A 27,990-nucleotide genomic window follows, 5' to 3' on the forward strand; every position below is an offset into this window, starting at 1 on the left:
GGTGATATCATCCTTGCCTTGAAGCATCATGAACCATGGACTATTACCTTCAGACAGTATCACTCAAGCTCAAAGATCATTTGACCAGATGGAGATAGGTTGTGGGAAGAGCACTGAAGGAAGAGAAAACATGATGTAGCTCTAGATGCATGAAAAGGAAGATGATTCGAGATCAAGGCTGGTAGTCAAATTCATCTGTAGCCAAGGATGCAAAAAGGAGAATGACAAATGCTAAAGTCAGAAAGGTAATGATTATGGTTTGGTTGGGAAGAGTTTCAATTTCTAGGCTAAGGATGTTGGACAATCCTTTGTGCTTTGGGAAACTGTGAAATATTTTTTACACATAATGTATGACGAGAGTTGTGCCTCATCCGAAGAGAAACCCAAATGTTAAGTGTAGACAAACCATGCAATAATGAGGAACACCTAAACTCAAGAATGGTTAGAAGAAAAGCTTTGAGATCAAATAGCTATTTTCAATTATCCAAGAGGCTGACCAGTGGAAGAGAGACTATGTCAATTTTTAGTAGATCAAAGGGACAGAAATAAAACCAATTGGTGAAAGGAAGAGAATAACCAATATCAGCTCAATCAACAAATTACCTTCTAATTTGGCTGCATAAAAGTAGAATTTAGGGAACTTCCTTGGTGGTCCAGTGGTTAAAACTTCACCTTCCAATGCAGGGACTGTGAGTTTGATCCCTGGTCAGGGAGCTAAGATCCCACTTGCCTCCGGGCCAAAAAAATCAAAACATATAACAGAAGCAATACTGTAACAAATTCAATAAAGCCTTTTTAAACGGTCCACATTTTTTAAAATGTCTTTTAAAAAAATAAAAAGATCATCTTCAAAAAAGTAGAATTGGAATTGACTGGTTTTACAAAGCAGTAGCTGAACTTCAGGGAAAATATCGGAAAGGTAGGAGGTTTGGATATCAAAGTAAGAGGTTGAACTTGATGAATTTTCTAGCTCTCCCAGGTCCTAACACCCTATTATTCTAGCTTATAGTTGGTTGTGGCATGTTTAAAGAGAGAACAGAGCATTTGAGAAACCAATAAAGAGGTTTTTGTAAGACTCAAAATGAAAAAGATGATGGAGGCCCTGATTTGCAGAGATCATCATAATAGCTAACACACAGCATTTATTGTCCACCCAGCCCTACTATAAGCACTTTACATAATATTTACTCATCTGATCCTTACAACAACCCTTATTATAGGTGGGAAACGAAAGCACAGAAAGATTAAGTGACTTGCCCACGGTCACATAGTTAATCTATAGCTGAGCTAGTATTTCAGCCCACGAATTCAGGCTTCAGAGTCCCGACTGTTAACTACTATGCTATGCTGGCTCTCAGAGAGTGAACTACAAGTGGAAAAGAAAACAAAAGAATTGAAAGACATGACTAGGTATGAGCAGAAGGGGAGAAGAATATGAAAACATGATGCCAAGGTTCCTAGTTTTAGAAACCAGGAACATTATCATGATATTAACAAAAATAATGAAATCAGGGTGAAAAAACTGTTATGAGTAGAAATTAAAAGGTAGGTTAGAAATATTTTGAGTTTAAGGTGATGATGGACTAGTCAGGTAGAAATATGTAGCATGATATCTGTGGAATTGAAAGTAAGTCAAGGACTTTAACTTTGTGTAAATATAGCCAGGTTAATATACTCCCTACCCGTAGCTTTCCCACAGTACAGTACAACCTCTCTGGAATGCTGATATTATGGGACAAGGATAGATACGAACTCAAATTCTTTATATGATAATTCCATTATTAATTCTTAGAACAGTGAATATGGCAGCTTTAAGGAAACATAAAATACGTCTCTTAGAATTCAGATGACACTAATAACCAGACAGCCTTTTAACCACTTTAGTGATTTCCATAGAGTAAAATTATAAAGACTAAATGTATTAAATGGCACTAAGTTATGCATTCAAATGATATATAAGGACATTTATATGCCTTTGTCTTCGTCGTGCAGAAGATTTTGTTGACTCTGGATTCTTTACATTTTGTCTCTCCTTGTCATATTTATTTACAGGGGTAAAAATAAACCATAGGTGCATGGTCTGCTGGGCAATGATGGCACCTTTGTAAATATGTATGCAGCGCTTCCCCAGGTTTTTGACAGAAAGCAGTGCCTCTGTAATACCTTGAACACACCTTCCGCATTAAGGATGCAGGGAGAGTGTATCCAGAGATTGCCTGACGACCGCTAGCAGTGTCTCTTTTGTGAACTCCAATTAGACTTCATTTTCTAAATCCCAAGAGCCCTTGGCAACAGTGTTGAATGGGGTAAAAAAGACTGTTTAAGCTCTCGTTCATTCTGAGTAAATTTTCCCATCTGCATGAAATATCCTTTCAGCCAACAGCTTTGGCTTTACCACTGAAGTATGCTATCAGATATGTTTGAAGGCTTGGATGTGTCTGAAGATCTCTCAGTGCATCGTCAATAGAGCTTCAGGGGACATAGATCTTTCCGTGCTCACTTGGGAGGCTTATTGCCTCAGAAAAACCCCAAGCAAGAGTTTTAGGTGTCCATCAAGGGGATTAATGAAATTCATTTGGGGGAGAAGAGAGGTAATGTCAACATTTTTTCAAGAAGGAAGAAGAGGTGTAATGTCAGAAGGAAGAGAAAGTTCTCCTTAGCACAATTTTAACAGTATGTCCAATCATGCCAAAAAGAATGCTAAGCTTTATATATAGGGAACAGGGCTTCCCACGTGGCACTAGTGGTAAAGAACCTGCCTCCCACTGCAGGAGACATAAGAGATGAGGGTTTGATCCCTGGGTTAGGACAATCCCCTGGAGGAGGACATGGCAACCCACTCCAGTATTCTTGCCTGGGAAATCCTATGGACAGAAGAGCCTGGCGGGCTATGGTCCATCAGGTTGCAAAGAGTCAGACACAACTGAAGCAACTTAGCACGCATACATAAAGAGCAGCTTTCTAACTTACAAATAAATGTCTCAAGTAGCCACTCTGAGCCAGGATGTAATAATAATTGCTCCAGTAGTAGCTGTTTATAGTTTAATAAATGAGAGCACTGTTTTATTGAGGCCAAGAACATAAGTTTGATACCTTGATACTTTTGATATTGTGATGTCTTTGGCTTGCCCTTTTAGGAGATCACAGACTGAAAATAGGTGGAAATGATGATAAGAGAATCTAAGCACAGAGCTGTGGATAGACCAATACAAACTTTTCCATAGCTGAACAATCAGTTCAGAGCACAGAGCCTGCTACAAATCATGAATCATATGTTGGGAGTTTCCAGCATTAATATTTTCTTCTTAAGGGTGATGGTTTTACCTTGTTGGGTTAAGTGAAAAGCATTTGTGTGACAAGTGTCTAGATTTCAGCATTCTTTGCTAACTGAGGATATTATTGGATAGACAAGTGTGTTGGGTTTGTAATCAAAGGACTGAGACAGTTTTGCATCTGTAGCCAAGAATGAGGAGAGATTCACCTCAACCTCAGTGTTTCCAGCTGCTGATCACTGAGCTAAGCAATATACAATCTCGAGTTATGGGAGAATATTTCATTTGGCTGAAAAGCAAACAGGATTTATCCCAAAGGAAATATTATAGATATTGAAAAAAAAGCCAGTTGAGTATTTTATTGAATTCAAAAATTGTAAGCCAGGCATGACTTTTCTGTCTTGTCGGGTTTTTCAGATTTGCCAAAGAACTTTTCACCAGTTTATAAAGGAAATCCAAAGCCACATGATAAGCCACATGCTTAATCCAGGAAGCATTAAGCTGAAAGTCAATTCCACTCTTGATCTTCAACATTAGATTCTTTCACATTTAGTTCTTATCCAAGAATTTGAGACTCATCTCAAAAGTTTTATAGGTTGGAGTCTGTTGTCGTTGCTGCTGTTGTTACTGCTGCTTCTGTGTACAGAAAGAGCTAGCTGACATGTTGTATCATTTTGTGGTCTCTTCAATCAAATTGTTGTTCAAATGTAAGATAGTGTTAAGTTACTAAAATATATTGAAGCCCATTGTGATGCTGGGGCTAAAAGACAAGTGTTATGCTTATGTCATAGGTTTTCTGTGTAAAAATGAGAGATATACTGCTACACCTCAAACACAGAAATGTGATATATAGCCCACAGTAAAACCAAATCTTCTTTGAATTTAATTTTATTTTTAATTGTAGGATAATTACTTACAATATTGTGATGGTTTCTACCATACATCAACATGAAGCAGCCACATCATACACATGTCCCCTTCCTCTTAAACCTCCCTCCCACCCCTCTAGGTAATCACAGAGCGCCGGCTTTGGGTTCCCTGCATCATACAGCAAATTCCCATTGGCTATCTATTTTACATATGGTACTGTATATGTTTCAATCTCTCTCAAGTCATCCCACCCTCTCCCTCCTGAGCTCTGACCAAAAGTCTGTTCTTTATGTCTGCATCTCCTTTGCTGTCCTGCAAATAGAATCATCAGGACCATCTTTCTAGATTCCATATATATGCATCAGTATACAATATTTGTCTTTCTCTTTCTGACTTATTTCACTCTGTATAATAGGCTCTAGCTTCATCCAGTTTATTAGAACTGACACAAATGTGTTCCTTTTTATAGCTGTGCAGTATTCCATGTGTATGTATGGCACAACTTCTTTATCCATTCATCTATCAATGGATATCTAGGTTGCTTCCACGCCTAGCCCTTGTACATAGTGCTGCAGTGAACATTGGGTACATGTGTCTTTTTCAATTATGGTTTCCCAGGGGTATATGCTGGGTCATATGGCAGTTTTATTCCTAGTTTTCAAAGGAATCTCTATACTGTTCTCCATAGTGGCTGTATCAGTTTGCTTTCCCACCAACAGTGCATGAGGGTTCCCTTTTTTCCACACCCTCTCCAACTTTTATTAAAACCAAATCTTTGTCATAGCAAAGTACTATAAAGATCGCATGGAGGTGGTATCGAATTTAGCTCTGTGCAGTAAATATGTTATCAACTAATAGATATGTTATCAACTAATATTTTCCCAACTGCTTTTCAGAGAAACAAGGACTCAAAGTGTATGTGTATATGTATGTGTATGTGTATACCTGCATGTGTCCTAAGCATGTGTGCTACAAAGTTAACAGTTATTCCACTCTCAAGTAGAATATCTACTGAAAAATTCAAGGAGCTGAAAAACAATACCAAGTACACCCTTTATTCTTGTTGTTTAGTCTCTAAGTCGTGCCCGACTCTTTGCAGCTACATGGACTACAGTGCGCCAGACTTCCCTGTCCTCCATTATCTTCTGGAGTTTGCTCAAAGTCATGTCCGTTGAGTCAGTGATGCTACTATTTTTGGTTGATTCATTGCTTGATTTTAGTGAAGAGCCAGGTATACACTCTAATAACTTTTCTAGTTCTTAACCTGCTTGACTTGGGCAATGCTCACACTTATCAAATCGACTTACTCTTTCCCTTACTCTTATTTCCAATATTTAATCACAAAAAAACAATGAGAAAATCTTCATAGTTTCCCCAATAAAATTTGTATTATAGTCTATCAAAGAGAAGGTCTCTATCTATTCAGGTTCTTTCATCCTGAATTCTTCATTTTCCTTATGCTCCCAGTCTGCTTTCCTTTGATCTTTAACTGACTCTACTGGATGCTGAACAAGTGGACATGTAATACTTTCTTATTTTTCATGAATTTTTACATAAAAGGTGTCTGTTGCTTGTTTAGAATGCCATATGATATTATTGAAAATATTACTTACATGTATATTTTAGAACCTGATACCCAGGGCTTCCGAGGTGGTGCTAGTGGTAAAGAATCTGCTGGCCAGTGCAGGAGACAAAAGAGAGGTGGGTTCAATCCCTGGTGGGGAAGACCCCCTGGAGGAAGAAATGGCAACCCACTCTAGTATTCTTGCCTGGAGAAGCCCATGGACAGAGAAGCCTGGCAGGCTTCAGTCCATGGAGTTGCAAAGAGTTGGACATGACTGAAGCTACATGGCACACATGCAACTGATACCCAGACTTAATATTTCAGGGTATCCAATATTATTATTGTTTAACATTGGGCACAGCCAAAGTGCCAAGAATAACAGAATTTACTGAGAATTTTTGTCTACAAAGTAAATCTGAGAGAAATGGTTCTGAGGTAGGCTGTGAAGGATTTACTGTTTAATCAAATAGTTCTTTGTCAGCATGCAACAAAGAGGTGTTCCAGCTGTATCCTAGTTCAATTTATACAAGTGTTGTTCATTGTTGACATGCATAAAGAAACTTATTAAAAATGAAATGTCTCAATAGAACTTTAAAGTGTCTGCCTATATTTTTCATGTTCTTTTCCAATACATTGGCACAGAAGACTGTTTATGTTTTAGCATTCTTTTGTCGTATTTTGTAGTCTGTAATGTCAATGTATTTTCAACCAGATAGAAAATATTGCACGCAGAACTATTCATAAGACAAATATATTAGAACAAATATCATTTCTATCATGTTTATAAATTATACAATCACCAGCATCTGTTTTCTGTTAGTCCTTCCCCCACACCTACAGCACTGCTGATCATAAAAGATTGGGATTGACAACATCTTAGAATCAGTCCAGAAACTCCATTTGGAAATGGATGCAATTGCAAGAGTGTGGATGCAGTTCAAAGTGAGGAATGCTTCATGTTGAAACCCTGCTTCTCCATGTGTAGTGATTTATTTCTTAGAGGATTTCCTTCATCAGGCAAATATTGCTTCTCACCTGGATCCTTGTGGGGCTGAAACTGTCAATCAGATTAAGAGTTGTGCTTATGTCTCTGGAGAGAGGGATAAAGTGCTGAGGTTAACTCACATTTCCACTTATTTATGTGGACTTCCCTGGTGGCTCAGTGGTAAAGAACCTACCTGCCAATGCAGGAAACACAGATTCGATCCCTGCATTGGAAAGATTTCCTGGAGAAGGAAATGGCAGCCCATGCCAGTATTCTTGCCTGGGAAATCCCACAGACAGAGGAGTCTGGTGGGCTGCAATCCATGGGGTTGCAAAAGAGTCAGACATGACAGAGTGCCTAAACGACAACAAGAAAAACCACTTATTTATTCAACAGAGTGCTACCAAAAGACAGTCATTTCTTTTTTTTTTTTTTTTTATTCTTGATAACATTTTCAGTTCTGTTCAGTTCAGTCACACAGTTGTGTCCAACTCTTTGTGACCCCATGGACTGCAGTATGCCAGGCCTCCCTGCCCATCGCCAACTCCCAGAGTTTACTCAAACTCATGTCCATTGAGTCGATAATGCCATCCAACCATCTCATCCTCTGTCATCCTCTTCTCCTCCCGCCTTCAATCTTTCCCAGCATCAGGGTCTTTCCAAATGAGTCAGTTCTTCACATAAGGTGGCCAAAGTAATGGAGTTTCAGCTTCAGCATCAGTCCTTCCAGTGAATATTCAGGACCGATCTGCTTTAGGATGATTGGTTGGATCTCCTTGCAGTCCAAGGGACTCTCAAGAGTCTTCTCCAACACCAGAGTTCAAACACATCAATTCTTCAGTGCTCAGCTTTCTTTATGGTCCAAATCTCACATCTATACATGACTACTGGAAAAACCATAGCTTTGACTAGATGGACCTTTCTTGGCATAGTGATGTCTCTGCTTTTTAATATGCTGTCTAGGTTGGTCATAGCTTTTCTTCCAAGGAACAGGCATCTTTTAATTTCATGGCTGAAGTCACCATCTGCAGTGATTTTGGAGCCCAAGAAAATAAAGTCTGTCACTGTTTCCATTGTTTCCCCATCTATTTGCCATGAAGTGATGGGACCAGATGCCATGATCTTAGTTTTCTGAATGTTGTGTTTTAAGCCAGCTTTTTTACTCTCCTCTTTCACTTTCATCAAGAGGCTCTTTAGTTCCTGTTTGCTTTCTGCCATAAGGGTGGTGTTATCTGCATATCTGAGGTTACTGATATTTCTCCCGGCAGTCTTGTTTCCAGCTTGTGCTTCATCCAGCCTGGCATTTTGCATAATGTACTCTGCATATAAGTTAAATAAGCAGGGTGACAATATATAGCCTTGACGTACTCCTTTCCCAATTTGGAACCAGTTCATTGTTCCATATCCAGTTCTAACTGTTGCTTCCTGACCTGCACACACATTTCTCAAGAGGCAGGTCAGGTGGTCTGGTATTCCCATCTCTTTCAGAATTTTCCACAGTTTGTTGTGATCCACACAGTCAAAGACTTTGGCGTAGTCAATAAAGCAGAAGTAGATGTTTTTCTGGAATTCTCTTCTTTTGCTAGGATACAACAGATGTTGGCAATTTGATTTCTGGTTCCTCTGCCTTTTCTAAATCCAGCTTGAACATCTGGAAGTGCTTTGCAAATAAATATATATCCATAAAAATATCTTGGTCTGCATATATTTAAATTTCATATGTATAACTTGCTTCCTTCCATTATCAGTACGTTTTTAAGGTTTATCAATTTTGTACCTCTACTGTGTTCAACTTCTGTATTTTTTTTTTGCATCGTGTGAACACACCAAAATTTATATATCCATTTTCCTATTGATGTACTTTTAGGTTGGACACACACACACACATGCACATATCAATGAATATACTTTGAAATGTTCTTAGTCTTTTCTGTTTCATATGGATTTTAAGGTCAGGTTTTCAAGCTCTATGAAAAAGGTTATTGGGATATTGACTGTAATTACATTGAATTTACAGAGCTAGTAGAGGAAAATTAACATCTTAATGATATTGAGGTTTGTGAGCCATGAGCATAGTATATCTCTCCATTGATTGAGTCTTTGTATGTGTTCTTCAATTCAAAAGGTTTTAAATTCTTGCATGAAAGGACATTGAACCTTTTTTTGAAAGATATGTTATTATTATAAATGGGATCTTTTTTAAAAAATTGTACATTCTATTTATAGTTGGCTGTGCCTGATATATAGCCAGGGAGAAGGAAATGGCAACCCACTCCAGTATTCTTGCCTGGAAAATCCCACGAACGGAGGAGCCTGGATATATAGCCATGCTGCTGATTTTTTCTGTTGATCTTGTTTACAGTAACTTTGCTATCCTCTCTTCCTGTTTTCATAGTTTACCTGTATATTCAGTTTTGTATCTTCCTCTACAGGCATTGGAGAAGGAAATGGCAACCCACTCCAATATCCTTGCCTGGAAAATCCCATGAACAGAGAAGCCTGGTGGGCTGCAGTCCAAGGGATCACAAAGAGCTGGGCACAACTGAGTGACCAACACTTTACTACAGGCATTAAACATTTTATATTTTGGTTGCTTTATTGTTCTAGCTAAGTTATCCAGTACCATACTGAATTAGAAGCAGTAGTTAATTGTGGTACTTCTGACTTTAAGGGAACTATGTTATTTTATTACTAAGTTTGGTGCTTATTTTAGGGTTTTGATAAATCACCTTTATCATATTCGGTAAATTCCCATCTAGTCCTATTGTACTAAGAGATTACATCATAAATAGGAACTATATTATAAATATATAATATTATATAATACTATTTCTGTATATAAAATGATAGTTTTTCTTTAATCCATTATGAAATGAGATTAAAGTGAAATGGATTAATTCAATAATGAATTATATTAATAGGTTTTCAAAAGTTAAACCATCCTAGCATTCATGCTTACTTTGTTGTAATTTCTTATATTTGTGTGTATCTGGTTTGCTTTCCAGATATTTTATTAAAGATATTTGCATCCATGTTTATAAGTAAGATTAGGCTACAAAAAAGTCCTTCCTTCTTTTCTCAACTTATTTTGGAACTAGATTATAGTAGTCTCATACAATAGTTCAGGAAGTCTTCTCTCTTTTCATGTTCTCTGGTGTGACTTAAAATAGAGATTACCTGTCTCTTAGAAATTTGGCTAAGTTCAGTTCAGTTCAGTTCAGTCGCTCAGTCGTGTCCAACTCTTTGCGACTCCATGAACTGCAGCATGCCAGGCCTCCCTGTCCATCACCAACTCCCGGAGTCCACCCAAACCCATATCCATTGAGTCAGTGAGGCCATCGAACCATCTCATCCTCTGTCGTCCCCCTCTCCTCATACCCTCAATCTTTCCCAGCATCAGGGTCTTTTCAAATGAGTCAGTTCTTTGCATCAGGTGGCCAAAGTATTGGAGTTTTAGCTTCAGCATCAGTCCTTCCAATGAACACCCAGGGCTGATCTCCTTTAGGATGGACTGGTTGGATCTCCTTGCAGTCCAAGGGACTCTCAAGAGTCTTCTCCAACACCACAGTTCAAAAACATCAATTCTTCGGCACTCAGCTTTCTTTATAGTCCAACTCTCACATCCATACATGACCACTGGAAAAACCATAGCCTTGACTAGACGGACCTTTGTTGACAAAGTAATGTCTCTGCTTTTTAATATGCTGTCTAGGTTGGTCATAACTTTCCTTCCAAGGAGTAAGCGTCTTTTAATTTCATAGCAGCAATCACCATCTGCAGTGATTTTGGAGCCCAGAAAATAAAGTCAGCCACTGTTTCCACTGTTTCCCCATCTATTTGCCATGAAGTGATGGGACCGGATGCCATGATCTTAGTTTTCTGAATGTTGAGCTTTAAGCCAACTTTTTCACTCTCCTCTTTCACTTTCATCAAGAGGCTCTTTAGTTCTTCACTTTCTGCCATAAGGGTGGTGTCATCTGCATATCTGAGGTTATTGATATTTCTCCTGGCAATCTGGATTCCAGCTTGTGCTTCCTCCAGCCAAGCGCTTCTCATCATGTGCTCTGCATAGAAGTTAAATAAGCAGGGTGACAATATACAGCCTTGACATACTCCTTTTCCTATTTGGAACCAGTCTGTTGTTCCATGTCCTGTTCTAACTGTTGCTTCCTGACCTACATACAGGCTTCTCAAAAGGCAGGTCAGGTGGTCTGGTATGCCCATCTCTTTGGCTAAATACACCTGTAAAATCATCTGGGCCATTTTCAGTGTCTTTAAGATCTATCCAGGCTTTCTCTTTCTTCTCAAATCCATTTTTTTCTTGAAAAATCATCTACTTCATCTAAGATTTCAAACTTACTGTCATAAAATTGTTTATAGTACTTTCTCATTTACTTTTATATTTTAAACTTTAATAATTATTTGTATCATTTCCTTTCTTTTTTTCTTATTCTATTTTGTCAAAGCTTTCTCTACTTTATTATTCATGTCCAAGACACAAATTTTGGTTTTGTTCATCTTCTCTATTGTTTCTTTGTTTCTCCCCTCATTAACTTTTAGCTCTTACTATTATTGTTTCCTCCTTTCTACTTATATGTAATTTTTTTTCTTACTACTTGAGTTGGATGCTTTGTTCATTAATTTTCAATTGTTCTTTTCTACTAAATGTATGAAAAGATATAAATTTCCTCTAAGTTACTGTCTAAGCTGCATCCCACAAATTTTTATAAATAGTATTTTCATTGTTACCCAGTTCCTAATTTCCAATATAATTTTTATGTGATTCATGAATTATTTTAAAGTATATTTTTAAGGAACACTTTTCTGCATTTTTGCTTTTGCTTTTTGTTCATTGATTTCTAATTTTAGTGCATTTTGCTGAAGCAGCATGATCTGTATGGTGTAGAATATTTGCCATTTGTTGAGCTTTCCTTTGTAAACTAATAATTGTCTGTTTTCTGGGTATTCTGTATGTTCTTGAAAAGAATGTGTATTTGTAGTCATAGCTTTGGGGTTCTACACATGTTCATTATATTAAAGTTGTTAATTGTACTATTCAACTTTTCTACATCCTCATTAATGTTTTATCTTTTTATTCCTGATGGTGAAATTTTCAATTTGTCTTGTTACAAGTATGTCAAGGTTTGCTTTATATATCTTGAAGCTATATTTTCTTACAGGATCACAATTGTTACCTATTCCTGGTGAATTCATCCTTTTATCATTATATAATAACTCTATCCATAATGATCTTACACTTTGAAATCTATTTCATCTGATAATATTGTAGCTACCGCAATTTTCTTGGTACTTTTCTCAGTTCAGTTCAGTTCAGTTCAGTCGCTCAGTCGTGTCCGACTCTCTGCGACCCCATGAATTGCAGCACGCCAGGCCTCTCTGTCCATCACCAACTCCCGGAGTCTACCCAAGCCCATGTTCATCGAGTCGGTGATGCCATCCAACCATCTCATCCTCTGTCGTCCCCTTCTCCTCCCGCCCCCAATCCTACCCAGCATTAGGGTCTTTTCCAATGAGTCAACCCTTCGCATGAGGTGGCCAAAGTATTGGAGCTTCAGCTTCAACATCAGACCTTCCAATGAACACCCAGGATTGATCTCTTTTAGGATGGATTGATTGGATCTCCTTGCAGTCCAAGGGACTCTCAAGAGTCTTCTCCAACACCACAGTTCAAAAGCATCAATTCTGCGGCGCTCAGCTTTCTTCACCGTCCAACTCTCACATCCATACATGACCACTGGAAAAACCATAGCCTTGACTAGACGGACTTTTGTTGGCAAAGTAATGTCTCTGCTTTTAAACATGCTATCTAGGTTGGCCATAACCTTCCTTCCAAGGAGTAAGCGTCTTTTAATTTCATGGCTGCAGTCACCATCAGCAGTGATTCTGGAGCCCAAAAAAGTCAAGTCTGACACTGTTTCCACTGTTTCCCCATCTATTTCCCATGGAGTGATGGGACCAGATGCCATGATCTTAGTTTTCTAAACGTTGAGCTTTAAGCCAACTTTTTCACTCTCCTCCTTCACCTTCATCAAGAGGCTCTTTAGTTCTTCTTCACTTTCTGCCATAAGGGTGGTGTCATCTGCATATCTGAGGTTATTGATATTTCTCCCGGCAATCTTGATTCCAGCTTGTGTTTCTTCCAGCCCAGCGTTTCTCATGATGTACTCTGCATATAAGTTAAATAAGCAGGGTGACAATATACAGCCTTGACGTACTCCTTTTCCTATTTGGAACCAGTCTGTTGTTCCATGTCCAGTTCTAACTGTTGCTTCCTGACCTGCATACAGGTTTCTCAAGAGACAGGTCAGATGGTCTGGTATTCCCATCTCTTTCAGAATTTTCCCCAGTTTATTGTGATCCACACAGTCAAAGGCTTTGGCATAGTCAATAAAGCAGAAATAGATGTTTTTCTGGAACTCTCTTGCTTTTTCGATGATCCAGCAGATGTTGGCAATTTGATCTCTGGTTCCTCTGCCTTTTCTAAAACCAGCTTGAACATCTGGAAGTTCAATGCTTTTTTCTCTTACTGATAACTTTTCTGTATTAGTATGTTTCAGCATACCTCTTATTAACAGAAAGAACAAGACTAGATTTTCTGTTTCACTCAGTTCCAGAGTCTAACTCTTTTAAACTGCAAGTTCTATTTGTTTTTATATCCTAAGATTACTGACATGTTTGGATTTATATCCTATAATCTTCTTCTGTGTCTTCAATTTACATCATTTATTTTTTCATTGACTTTTACCCTTTTTCTGCCTTTTCTCTGATTACCTATGTTATCTTCATTCTTATTCCTCTTATTTCTCGTTAGGAAATTATATATTCTGTTTATGTTCTTTTGCATATTATCTTTAACTTCTTAACATTTCATTAAAACATAATACACATACAGAAAGACTCTGATGCTGGGAAAGATTGAGGGCAGGAGGAGAAGGGGGCAACAGAGGATGAGATGGCTGGATGGCATCACCGACTCAATGGACATGGGTTTGGGTGGACTCAGGGAGTTGGTGATGGACAGGGAGGCCTGGTGTGCTGCGATTCATGGGGTCGCAAAGAGTCAGACATGACTGAGTGACTGAACTGAACTGAACTGACACATACAGAAGAGAACAAGAGTCCTAGGTGTACAACTCAGTGAATTATCCAGATAGGAAACACCTGGTAACTACTGTGAATATATTCTACCACTGACAGCATGTTTTTACTCTATCTTTTGATTAAAAGAAGTTCTTAATTTTGATATAGTCCAATTTTATCTTTTATCTTTATTGTTAGCATTTTGTGTACAGTTTTTAAAAAATATTTCTACCCTAAAGATCATGAAATTGTTTTTTAATGTTGTGTTCTAGAAGCTTTGTCAATTTATTTTTAGTACATTTTATCTGGAATTGATTTTGTATATAGAATTCGGTAGAGATGAATTTTTTCTTAAAGGATATTCAGTTTCCCAGAACCATTTAAAACAGTAGTCATTTCTCATTTGCCTACAATACTACCTTTACCATAAATCAAGTATCCTTATATGTATGGATCTGTTTTAGGACTCTATTTACTCTGATTGGTCTATTTGCCATTGTACCAATGCTCACTGTCTAAATTAACGTAACTTTATAATGTTTTCCTATCAGCTAGAGTACATCTTTTCACCTTATTCTGCTCCTTTCTTTGACTGATCACTATACACATAAACGTACAAACACATACATACAACTTGTGAGATGTTGATTGGGAGTGTATTGAATCTGCAGGTGAATTTGGGGGAAATTGGCATCTTTAGTTTTGAGTTTTTAAGTTCATAAACATGTTATAGCTTTCCATTTATCCATTTTTTCCTCTAGTTTCTCTTACAAATTTTAATAATTTTCCAATATAGGTCTTACAAATATTGTGTTAAAATTATTATTAAGCATATTAATTCGAATAATTTATCTATATGGATTCTTTCTGTAGTTTGTATATGCACAATCATACTATCCTTGAATAATAATTATTTTGTTTGTTCCTTTTCTATTTTTATACTCTTTTTTCCTTTTCTTACATTATTGCACCTCAAGAATTATGCTATATAGAAGTGATGATCACAGGCATCTTTGCTCAGTGTCAATAATAGAAGAAAAGATTTCAACATCTCATAATTAAATAATGTTTTTGCTGTGGGGTTTTTGTAGCTTATCCTTATTAGTTAAAGTTGCTTTTAGTCTTAGTTTGCTGTTTTTATCATGAACTAATGTTTAGTGTTTTATCAAATACTCATTATGTATCTGTGAAGATGATCATATGAGTTTCATCTTTTACTCTCTATATATGATGAATTACAATTATTGATTTTCAAAGTTTAAAACAATATTGCTTTTCTAGAATAAATACAAATGGGTAATTATATGATTTCCTGTTATGTAATACTAGTTTTGCTGTGTTAATGTTTTGTTTAGAGTTTTTACATCCATATTTATGACTGAGATTAGCCTGTATTTTTTCTTATAATATCATTGTAAGAATTTTACATCAAGGTTATGTTGACCTCATAAACACACTATGAAGTGTTTTCTTTTTTCCTCTTCTTTGGAAAAGTTTATTCAAGATTGGTAATTTTTCTTCCTTAAAATTTTGGTATATTTACAAATGAAGTTACCTGAGACTGTAATTTTTGTGGGGGGGGATATTTTTCATTGTTTATTAAGGTTTTTATAGAAAATACTAAGTTTCCTTTTTTTTCCTTGTGTGCATTTTTGTAAGCTTGATTTTTCTGGTAATTTGTCCATTCCACTGACAGTTTTAAATGTATTGACAAAAAGTTGTTTGTGCTATCTTCTTATGATGTTTTCTGTGTGAAGAATCTGCAACAATGTCATCTTTTTCATTCCCAATATTAGTTATTTCAGCCTTCTGTATTTTCTTCGTGAGCCCCACCAGGAGTTTATCAATTTTATTAGTTTATGCAAATCATCACATATTGGCTTTGTTGATTCTATCACTTATTTATTCCTATTTAATTAATATTAGCTCTTAAAATTATTATCTTCTTCCTTATACCCTCTTGGACTTTCCTTTGCTCTTCTTTATCTAATTTCTTTGAATTGGATGCTTGGGTCATTGTTTTCCAGCTGGCTCTCCTTTCTATCTTATAAATTTTCCTATACATATGGACTGAGTTATATTACACAAATTTTTACATATTTGTTATTGTTGTTCAGTTGCTAAATCATTTCCGATTCTTTGTGACCCCATGGACTGCAGCACGCCAGATTCCTCTGTCCTTCACTGAGGACATTTTCATTCATTTCACAATATTTCCTTATTTCCATGATGATTTCTTATCTGTTCTATAGTTCATTCAGAAGACTATTTCTTAATTTCTAAATTATGTGGATTTTATAATTATCTTTTGTTACTGATTTCAAGTTTAATTCCATAGTAGGGAGAAAACATGTTATACATAATTTCAGTACTTAGAAATACATTGACTTGCTTTACAACCCAGCCTATGGTCAACATTTTAAATGCTCTCTGTGTACTTGAAATTTCTGTGTATGTTGTAGTTATTTAATGCAGTATTCTGTGTTATCAACTATATCAAATTTGTTAGTCATATTCTCAAATATTACATATTATTTCTGAGTTATCTGCTTGTTCTGTCAGTTAATGAGAAAGGGAATCATAAAAGTCTCTGACTATAATTGTGAATCTGTCTTTTTCTCTCTTTTGTTCCTTCACTTTTGCTTCAATATTTGGCTTGATGTATTTGGCTTCAGTAATGGAAATTTTTTAGCCATTATCTAGACAAGTATTTTTTCTGTACCCATAAGATTGACAAAAGCTCTGCTCAACCTTTGAGCCTTCCAGCTGCATCCACCAGAACTGACAGACATTTCTAGAAGAGAAACATCTATAAATGTCAGACACCTCTCTGGGTCATCATTTTATCCTAGAAGTTGGCCCAGTAACTCTTTACTCTTTTGTGAATTCTAGTAATATTCAACAAAATTTAAAATATGTTTTGTCTAGATTTTCTAGTTCTTATCAGAAGAGAATAGTAAAAATTACTTAGGTCACAATCACTAGAAACAGAGCTTCACTTTTCCATTTTTATATGTATACTTGACAAAGTATCTCTTACCTAACTCCTGGAGAATACAAAGCTTTAGAAATATTGCACACAGGGGATTCCGTTGCACCTAATATGATAAGGTAATATTTTATTTCACTATTGTTTTCTAATCCCCCAGTTTTATAATTATTATTATTATATAGTCAATGCTTCCTTGCCCTCTCTCTAGGCTAGTGGATAGTTTATTAATCCCCACCTCATTGAGGTTGCAGTTTTTCAAGGGGTGTCCTTGCTTTCTGCAGAAGTTTCTGCTCCAACTCCCTATCTTAAATGGGCCAAAGACCTCATTTCTTTTCCCTTTGTGGATACAGATAACCAAGGCCCTAGTCATTACTGGATATAATAACACCTCTACGCTGCCAGAGGGTTGACTTACATGCTTACATGTTTGTATGTTAGCATCTTCTTTGCATCTGGCATTTGAAAATTTTTCTTTTTCATGAGATAAGACAGGCATTTTTTAAAATTATTATGTTATATTCAACATTTCTAAAGGTTTATGTTGAGGTGGTTTAAGGATAGCCTAGTCTGCCATTTTGCCGATGCTATTCATCCAGTCCTACTACTTTTCAGGAAATTATCAGAAAATGATATTCCTCTGTGTCTAAAATTTATAGTTGTATAAAGCAGTGTTTGCAAAATGTTTGCCTCTAATTGCTTCAGTCAGCTCTGGCTTGATTGCCTTTGACCTATTTAGCTCCCTAATCTTAGAAAGGCCCTTTCATTTCAGCTTTTAGTGTCTTGAGGGAAGCCATTAAGGGGAATATAATTACAAAATCAAGTTCACTACAAGAACTAAATTTTAAAATTCAGATTATCAATCAGAGATTCAGAATCAAGATATACAATGTTGGCGCTAATCCAAGATTAACCTACTTGAGCTACCATTTTTTAGGATAAGTCCCCCTTTTTTGGTATTTTCTCGGTCCTGGAATTTTCTCACAATCTGGTGATCCCACACACAGTTTTCTATTCACTCTTCCAATCTGGCTTTACAACTGCTACTTTATCAATACAGCTCTTCCTAAAGTTGCCAACAATTTCCATATTGGTAAATCTAATGGGTACTTCTCTGCCCACTGACCTCTCAGCAATATTTTACATGTAACTGAAACCTCTAGGTGGCACTTTGGGCACTCCAAGGAGCTCCAGTTCTTTATGTCTCAGCTCAGAAAGAATTCAGTGAGAGACAAAGTGATATCTAAGGAGTAATTTATTAGTCTAGGACCTTTGTGAGGCTTACAAGTAGGTGAGCAAGAGGATGCCTTGCCCTGAAAACTTAGTAGGCCACAGTTTTATAGTCAAAAGGAAAATGGAGGGGGAAGACCACCTTCTTCCTCATTCTTGAATAGACATCACACTTCCATCATCAGTTTCTCCTCCACGTTTGGTGAGGGAGTATTCTTGCCCCAACCTAGTCAAGCCAGGACTATCATGGTGCTATGGAAATGAGCACAAAGGTGGTAACATATGCTAAAAATGGTAAATCATCTCAGATTTTAGTAAATGTCACCTTTTCCTTATATTTTTGTTTTTAGTGAGTGCAGAGGAGCATGTCCTAGAAATCATTAACTTACTGAACTCACTAGGCAGGATGTGGGTCTCATGCCACCATTGTTTTTTTGTTTGGGGGAATGTCTCTTGCTTCTGTTGTATAGTTTTATTGTTAAACAAGCCTGGTTGGTTTTGTGGTTTAGCAAACCTACTTTCTTGAGTGATCACTAACTTTATGGAGTTAAATTAATAGGGTCTCCCATACTTTTTTCTTTACTTACAATCCCCTAGTGAGGTTAACTACTTAATTACCTACTTTATCCCCTTACTCTATCCCCATCATAACTACCCCCTTTTTCTTTAAAAAGTATCCTCTTTTGCCTTTAGCTGCTTCCCTGGTGGCTCAGCAGTAAAGAACCCACCTGCAGTGCAGGGGATGTAAGTTCAATCTCTGGGTTGGGAAGATCTACGGAAGAAGGAACTGGCAACCCACTCCAGTATTCTTGCCTGGGAAATCCCATGGACAGAGAAACCTGGTGGGCTACAGTCCATGGAGTTGCAAGAACTGGATATGGCTTAGTGACTAAATCACCACTACCACACCACAATCTGCTGAATTTCCTCCTATCACTCACTATCCTCTCCTTCCCAGTCTGCTTTGATGGTTCCTCTTTTTCTATTTTATCTTTAAATAATGGAACTCCTCAGGACTCATTCCTTAGAGGATATCACGATGTCTCAAGTCTAGATGCTAAATACCACCTGTTTGCTAATGGCTGCCAGTTTCACATCTCTTGCTTGGTCCTATCAAATTCATATATCTTACTGCTTAATTGATATCTTTATTTGGCTATCTCTATGTCAACTCAAAGTTAACTTGTTTGATCTTTCATCATTTCCCATTTTGTTAGTGGCAGCATTATCCACCCCTTTGTTTATGCCAAGACTTGTATGTTTTCCTTTTCCTTCATTTCCTGTATCCACTCTTAAGGAATTCATATTTGTTCTACCTCCAAGATATATCTCAAACTGCCCAATGGCCCTGTCATGTATAAATATTGTTACTTCCATTGTGTAGTTACATGAGCAGAGATTAAGAAAACATGTTACTGTTTGTCTAACTGTACACAGATTTTATGCAGAAGAATTCTTTTTCCAAGCCCATTACTCTTTCTATGATACCTTGGCCCTCAAAGAATACTTGTGAGTGAATTAGTGAATATATGAATCCAGATAGTAATAAAACTCACTTGGATTCCAGAATATTCTCTGTTTCAATCACCCCAAACCTATTGCATTCCTTTGATAGGCTTTTATCTCCCTTCTGCCCCTCCAGCAAGGGAGTTTCATCAACAAACAGCCTAACCAAACTTTTATTTAGGCTTTCTACTGTCATGATTTTATTAATATTCAGTGTGCCTCAAAAAATAAGTCAAGGAGACAGAAGAGAGAAACTGGACAGAGCTGGTAATATATATTGATTACACTGGCTAAATATTTGATAACATTTTGAGATAAGAAGACGTATAATAATCAATCAAGGGTCATTCTAAATACTTAAAATAAATGCAAATATTGTTAGTATGATCAGGTAAACCAGTTGATTACCATCATTGGCAGCTTTACCTCTTGTGTATTATGAATTGCATTAGAAAGTTTCTGATTGTAAAACCTGTCTTCCCGAATGAAGTTATGTCTGTTTTCCCCAGTGATTTCTTATAGCATCACAAAAATCTCTGCAACAAGATTTCTGTGGCCCTAATGAATTTTGAGTGAAAACCACTTGACATTTGTTTGCCACTGACTTAATTTCTGAGCCTTGAATGCTATTTTCATTTTTTGGACTCCTCAAAAGCAATATGATTTACTCAAATGATTTAGAGTTTATTTTATACATAAAGACATAATTACCTCTTTTAATAGAATTCTTTGTACATTCACTCACATGCTAGAAGTCTTTGTGACATCATGAATATAGGTATAGACTGAAATTTTGGTCATTGTAATGTGTTTTTGAAAGAGTAGACTTTGGTTGTAATAAAATGTGTAAATATATCTTCTTTAAATTCCCCACAGAGCTGTGTACCATGGAGTGTGGTAGCCATGGAGTCTGTTCAAGGGGAATTTGCCAGTGTGAAGAAGGTTGGGTTGGACCAACGTGTGAAGAACGCTCCTGTCATTCTCACTGTGCTGAGCATGGCCAATGCAAAGATGGAAAATGTGAGTGCAGCCCTGGATGGGAAGGCGACCACTGCACAATTGGTAAGTACTTTAAACAAAGTAAATTGGATTAACTGAAAAAGTAAAGCAGTCTAACAAATCAGTCGCCAGGGTTTTTGTAGACTTCGAGATGGGAGGAGAGAAGTAGGAGGGTTGGCCATAAGTTTGAAAGTTTCCTTAACTAGGAGGTTTCCTATTTTGAGGATAATATTTTATTTACTTCTGTGCCATTTTCTTTTTCATTACTTTGGTATTCTTTGTATTTTCCGCTTTCAAAAGTTTTGAGTTACTCATATGAAAGATGATACATTAGAATAGTGTCATTAGTTAATGAGAAGTGCTTTTGTTGTAAAGGTAGTATTCACTGGCCATTTTTCCTTTTGAAAAGTATGAATTGTTTTGGTTGAAAGTACTTAGATTGCCTCTAAGTCCCATTTCATTAAATGAGACTTCTTTATCAGTGGCCATTCAATATCATTAAGGGCTGTCTTTAATGCGTAAGGCCTACTCCTGACCTACCATCAAAATCATTAAGGGCTGTCTTTAATGCGTAAGGCCTACTCCTGACCTACCATCAAAAGATCATCTGTGTTGAATTGTTTATTGGGTAGTATAGATACTTTGTAACAAAGCATCCATGCTGTCTCATCCCTCATCACCAATTTCACAAATTTTTAGGATACTGCCTGGGAGAACAGTCTGTGGGTATAAAAAAGTCTATGTCATAGTTAATGTATCATGTGGTCTTCACACCATAAAAAAACACTAATTAATGTTTCAATTATAAAATACTTAATTTTTCAAAAAAAAAATATATAGCCCTTGATGCATACATGTATCTGCCACAAAGGTTTCCCGTGTATAGAGAGGGACAAGTACGATTCCCATTGTTCAGCTAAGGAAAGCGGGTCACACGATGTTCCAGGGTCATTCTATGAACACACAGAAAATTCATACAGTGCAAAGGCAAGCATGGGTGAGCTCTTTTTCCCCGCTAGACTATACTACAGCTTTCATTTCTAGGTGAAAGTATTTTGTTATAATGGTTGGAACCTTCCAAAGTAATGTATAATATATATAACATATAATTTTAATAAACTGCATTATGACTCTACTAAAAGTACAGTAAGTCTTGTTCTATGACTGTGGAAAATATTTAAAATTCATTAAAAAGGTGGTGAGGGGTGAGATTCAGATGCAGCTTAAGTAATTACATTCCTGCACTAGAGTAAGTTTATTGCCTTCACATAGGAGGATTCAAATTTTGTGATGATTACCAAAGTGATTACTCCAGAACCCCCCTTCTAAAGATATTAGTGATAAGAAGTTCAAGCTAGTGCTCTTTCATGAAAGTTACTACTGAAATATAAAAAAGCAGTTCTTATACTTTTAATGAAATGTGACACATTTTTAGGAAGCCTAATAGAGCTCCTTGCAGAAAAGCCATTAATATATTTCCCAAAGAAAATATTATTCACAAACTACACAGGCCAGTGTACCAACTTTTGAGCTGCAGGCATTTCAGTGTTCACAGTTTTCTCTTCTCCTCCCAGGCAACAGATGGTAAACCATTAGTACTTGTTGTATAGCTTTGGTCTCCCAGAAATTCATTCCATCACTCTTTTCCCCCCTTTTAGCTCACTACTTAGATGCTGTCCGAGGTAAGCTTGTTCTCTCTAGTTTTATAAGAGAAAATTATTTTAAACAGAGAATATGCATGTGGGAAAGGAATTGTCGGTGGGTTTTGGTGGTGGTGGTGGTGGTGTTATTGTTTTTAATTTTGGCAATCTTAAGTGTAATATTGCCAGGTTCATGCTATAATAGACTTAAAAATAATTTGCTTTCCCAATATCAGCGTGTTTTTTTTTTGCCATAGAGTTTAATAGACCACTAAGCAGTTTTAAGAATTATTTTTCTTTGTCTTTATGTTGAGTTGTATGTGTGTGTGTCTGTTTATATTGACAGAGAAGTAATTATTAAATAAACTAGGTTTAGGTAGACAGCTGAACTTTTTATTTAACAAAACAATATAGCTTTATGTCCATGTACAGTATCCTTACAAGGGCAGAATTATTCCTCTGTTAGTACCTCATCATCCATCCCCCCAGGGATCTGCATTAGATAGAGACTACAAGAGTTTTTCTGTCAGATATGCTGGTGCCTTTCATTACCTCAGCCTCAGAAGGTTGAAAATGTCCCATTCAAATTATTCCTAGTTTCTCTTTATCCTTTGTATGTGCCTAAGACTGGAACTAGATAAAGTTCTTTCTTGATCTTATACATGTTCACCCTATACTATTTTGTGATGAACATATATATATATATAATCTTTTCATATTTTTTAACAGCCATCTGTCATGTTTTTTTCTTCCTCTGTTGTTGATAGTTGCTAGAAAAACCATTTGCAAGAAACACTGGGTTGCCTCTACAGATTAAAAACAGCATCCTTTTGCTTTTTATACTTCTGGAATTTTCTTTCAAACACAGAAAATGAAAAGAGCATTCATTGGACTATCTAGATCTTGTAAAATCTAGATCTTATCCTGTATTGCTACTGGGGAAATTTCCAGAAGCAATATGCTTTTATTTCTCTCTCTGTTCATCTGCCCAGTGAGCACTTGGGACATGCAGAGTTGCCCTTGGGGATAGCTTACCTCTGAACCATTGGTACAGAGAGTAGGTCATCCCTGAGAAACTAAATGTCTAAATAGAGAGCGTCATCGGTGTTTGTGGTTAGGGTTACCAATGGATAGAAGTCATTTAAGCATAATGATTTCCTCTTAACTATATTCATTCAGTTATCCCTAGAATTCTGAAAGTCTAAATTTCGCAAACATTAATTCCAGAAACATTTGTTGAGCACTGACAACAGGTATACTATTATGCTAGCTTATGAGAGAAATACCAGATAAGTAAAAAAAAAAAAAAAAAAACATCAATCCTTAGCTCTCAGATCAATAATAATCTTGATGAGAAAAGCTGGAATGATGTAAAGCAAGTGCAGCATATTTCTAAGGCACCATATGGGCAATAATGGTATGATCTGAATTGTATGCCAACATACCTAAGTCCTGAAGCAACATATCACTAGGGAAAAATCAGCACAAAGTGGCAGTAGTTAGGAGAAGTGTTTCTTCCTAGAGATGGCTGTCTTTTCCCACCTTTTTTGCATAACTGGATACAATATCATCCATCCAGTTTTGACTGAAATGAGGAGATACCTTTTTTGAAAAGAAACAAAACTCATTTCTTGTCCCCATCATAGTTTTTATCCTATCTGAATCAGAGGTTGGGAATTGGGGTTAGCATTAATAATGTTTAATTGGCTCTCTAAGGAAAAGCACAGCAGAGTAAGGGATAACAAGTTCCCTGGGAAGGTGGTATAAGCAAGCAAGCCCCTCTTCCATTTATTTAACACCTCATCTCAACATCTCACCAGATGATTCGATTTTTCCCTATGGGCAGATACATCATCGTTGGCCAATCTCATTCTGGTGTCTCTGAATTTGTTACTCACTGCTGTCTTTTCAGATGGCTGCCCGGGGCTCTGCTTTGGAAATGGGCGATGTACCCTGGATCAAAATGGTTGGCACTGTGTGTGTCAGGTGGGTTGGAGTGGGACAGGCTGCAATGTTGTCATGGAAATGCTTTGTGGAGATAACTTGGACAATGATGGAGGTGAGTCATTTATTAAATGTTCATATAAGAAAGGACTATCCCAGCCTCTAGCACAGTGATGACCAATCTGGCCAAAAGGGGAAGTTAGGAATCCTTGGTTTAAACAATATAAGATCATACTATGTTTTGAATCTCAATTCATTGAATATTTACTGTAACCAGGCAATACTCCAAACTCTTTGTATGTATTATATGTCATTTCATGTTCACAATAACATTATAAGGTATACGTAATATTTTGCCTATTATTAAATGGAAAGACTAATGCTTGGAGTGAAAATGGTAAGTGACTTTTCCAAGATCACACAGCTCAAAAGTGACAGAACCAAGGTTCCAATTCAGGGCTATATGACTTCACTTTCTCTTTTCTTAATTGTTACAACCATGCTACCTCCCATATCTATGGCATTTATTATGCTATATAAAGTACATGTGCCAATGTCTAAACTGTCAGATGCTGGTGTAGCTCGCACTATATACACTATGAGGTAGTTTTCTTTGTTCTTAGTTATTTAGGGCTCCCTCTTGTGTCTTTACCTTTTAGTAGCACTTCATATCTTTCAAAGGACACGGCATCAAGAAGCAAGATAATCACAGTAGAAATTTTATATTTAATTCAAGAGCTGCACATGTTTTAAAAAGCCATATGTGGCTCTGAGGCCTCAGGGTAACTGCTTCTATTTTAGTCTAGCAAACAAAGTCATCTAATACATTGTACAAAACAACCCAGATCACTTCTGAATGAGCCTAAAACAATAAATCCTCACTTTCCTCTTACTTTCGAATCAAGAAAACATGAAATTGACAGAAAAAAATTATTTCTAATTTCTGTATATTAACTTAAAATGAAGTAGGTTATTAAGTTGGACTCCTCAAGGTTTCTCCTTGTGCCTAGACAATTACACACCTTGTCATTTGAGCACGTAGGGCTTCAAACAATAAGGTTGCGATCATCATTTAAACACAAAATTGAGCATAAAAGGGTCCTCTTTTATTGTTCTAGCCAACAGTTTGCCTTGAAAAGTTATAAGACCTTATGAATTTTAAGTAGAAGCAACTTTCTCATTAAGAGCACAGGGCTTTGAAGTCAGAATTTCTGGATTCAAATATGAGCTCTGCTATGTACTTCTAGCTGTTGGGTTTGGGAATAGTTTCTTGCCATCTCTGTGCTTCAATTTCCTTATCTTCAAAATGGAGCTGATAATAATAACTGTCTAATAGAGTTGTTATAAGTATTAAACAAGATAATTCATGTGAACTACTTGAGAGATGATAAACTACACCAATCACCACTCTGTCAACACACATTTACACACACACACACACCAAGGATAACAGACCATTTTCTGAAGAGACTGTTCCTTCCTATCTAAATTAAAATTTTTGTTTGGGAGGTGAGAGTGAGATTTTCAATTAAATGGTACACTGATCAACTATTAACTTGCCTTTTATGGTTCACCAAGACTAATCTTCTTTTTCAAGACTCAACCTCTACACACATCATTCTCAGTCCATCATTTAAGTTCCAACTCAAGCTGTATCTCCCATGATGCCTGACATCCACCACCCTAGTCTACCATGGTGTTTATCATATGCACTATACAATCCAGCACTTAATTATATCCTGTCTATATTGTTTTCTTGTTACATATTCAGTATAACCCAGAGTCTCTATTTTTTTATGTTTGTTTTTGGCCACGCCACACAGCATATGGGATCCTAGTTCCCCAACCATGGATCAAACCCACACCTGCTGCATTGGAAATGCAGTCTTAACCACTGGACCACCAGGGAAGTCCCAGAATCCATAGTTTGGTGCCAAATATAATTACTAATAATATCAGCTCACTTGTATTGTGTTTACAATGTACAAGGCACTGTGCTAAGTCCTTTATGTGAATCATTTCACCTAATCTCCATGAGGTAGAAACTACTATTAACTCTACTGTACAAATTAGGAAACTGAGGCACCAAGAAGTTAAATAAAATGCTCAAGATCATATAGAAGGTAAATGATAGAGCCAGGGTGTAAACCTAGGTGGTCTGCTTATTTACAAAAAGGATTGAAGGTGTAGTAATAGAAATTTCTCAATTGATATATTGATTCAAATGATATACTCAGAAAATACTTTAACAATCTATGCAAGTAAAATTTCTGACTTGGTGTTGAGCCACAGTAAGTTTCCTCCCTTAATAATATACAGCTTTATTTTTAAAAAATAATTGAATGTTTAATTATCAAGCATTTTTTGTGGCCTCAAGTTTACCTCAGGAGAGTCAAAAATGTTTAATGAGTGGATCAATTAAATAGTGATGAAATAATGGATTATCAAATTTCAATATCTGTGATATACAGAGATACAAAAGGTATAGAAGATGTTGCTGAATATGTTTTGACCTATGAACATTCCTTTAAAAATGTGCATCTATGTGAGAATCAAAAATGAAAGACCCAATGTGACTTTAGTATATTTTTATGATTGTTTCTTTAGGGAGTTGGAGGGGGAGGCTCCTTGGTAGGATTAAGATGATACTGATGACAAATAAATATTCAGTTCTTCCTTGAGATGGAAAGATAGATTAAATAGCTGAATTAAATAGCCTCTGAAAGTCCCATGACTAAAATTTTGGACAATAAATGTGTTTTTATGCTGTTTAAGTAGCACCCCTAAGAATACATTAAATGCCCTTCATTTGTTGGTCTCAGTTTTCCAACTATCCAGAATGAAATGGCAGGGTTCATTTCCAGCCATCCAGAATGGTTGGATATGCCTTATGATTAATATTTGCATACTTGTTTGTACATGTAGGTGTGTGAGTTTTAATTAAATCAGAAAGTACCAGTTGAACCTTTTGGGGAGAAAAATATGGTCCTTATTTTGTTTAATGTTAATTCGTAAGAAATCTTCCCTATCCAAAAAAAAATTTACAGTAACTTTCAAGCAGTTGTTTCAAGTAGCTGCTATCTCATTACTCCATATCATTGCTGATACTTAAAGAATGGCAGGATTCTTTTTTTTGCATTGCAATCAGCTTTGAATACTCATTAGTATTACTGCTACTTCCTGCAGCTTTGACTTTAGTTACACTCTGATTCAGTGCATTGTGACTCTTAGTAACTAACTGGGCTGCATTGAATATGTGGGTGTCACAGGTCTCGGAGCTACCTTAGAACTCCTTGAACAGTAAAAACAGAACCAAAAACACTTGGATTTTTTTAATATGCCAAAAAAAAGAAAACTCTCTTTTGCATTGTATATATATGAACTACTTACCACAGAAATCACAACTGTATCAAATGTCTTAACCCCATGTATCCCTTTAGTCAACAAGCACACAGCATGTGCACAATCTTGTGCTTGGAAGAGAAGACTTAACTTTATGGTAACCACATTTTCATGTGTTAATCATGTGTCTTGCTTTGTTGTTGTTCAGTCACCCAGTCATGTCCAACTCTTTGCAACCCCATGCATGCCAGGCCTTCTTGTCCTTCCCCATCTCCCAAAATTTGCCCAAGTTCATGTCCATTGCATCAGTGATGCCATCCAGCCATCTCATTCTCTGATGCCCTCTTCTCCTCCTACCCTCAATCTTTCCCAGCATCAGGGACTTTTAAAATGAGTCAGCTGTTCACATCAGGGGACCAAAATACTTCACCTTCAGCATCAGTCCTTCCAATGAATATTCAGAATTGATTTCCCTTAAGATTGACTGGTTTGACCTCCTTGCAGTCCAAGGGACTTTCAGGAGTCTTCTCCAGCACCACAGTTCAAAG

The 27,990-nt window shown here is 36.7% G+C and overlaps 1 protein-coding gene across 2 annotated transcripts in view; it reads left to right on the forward strand.

Moving 5' to 3' along the window:
- TENM1 (teneurin transmembrane protein 1) overlaps positions 1 to 27,990 on the forward strand; it is a 795,886-nt gene that overhangs the window by 572,661 nt on the left and 195,235 nt on the right. Inside the window, exons 13-15 of one of the 2 annotated variants that reach the window (XM_081563742.1) lie at positions 20,394 to 20,579; positions 22,175 to 22,198; positions 24,069 to 24,215. In XM_081563742.1, the coding sequence (XP_081419868.1) occupies positions 20,394 to 20,579; positions 22,175 to 22,198; positions 24,069 to 24,215 (357 nt within the window). The remainder of the gene's footprint in view (positions 1 to 20,393; positions 20,580 to 22,174; positions 22,199 to 24,068; positions 24,216 to 27,990) is intronic. The other variant, XM_081563743.1, reaches the window with a different exon arrangement.

The sequence above is a fragment of the Giraffa tippelskirchi genome, chromosome X (genome assembly GCF_054371585.1).
Source record: "Giraffa tippelskirchi isolate mGirTip1 chromosome X, T2T-mGirTip1v1.2.pri, whole genome shotgun sequence".
Taxonomy (NCBI): Eukaryota; Metazoa; Chordata; class Mammalia; order Artiodactyla; family Giraffidae; genus Giraffa; species Giraffa tippelskirchi.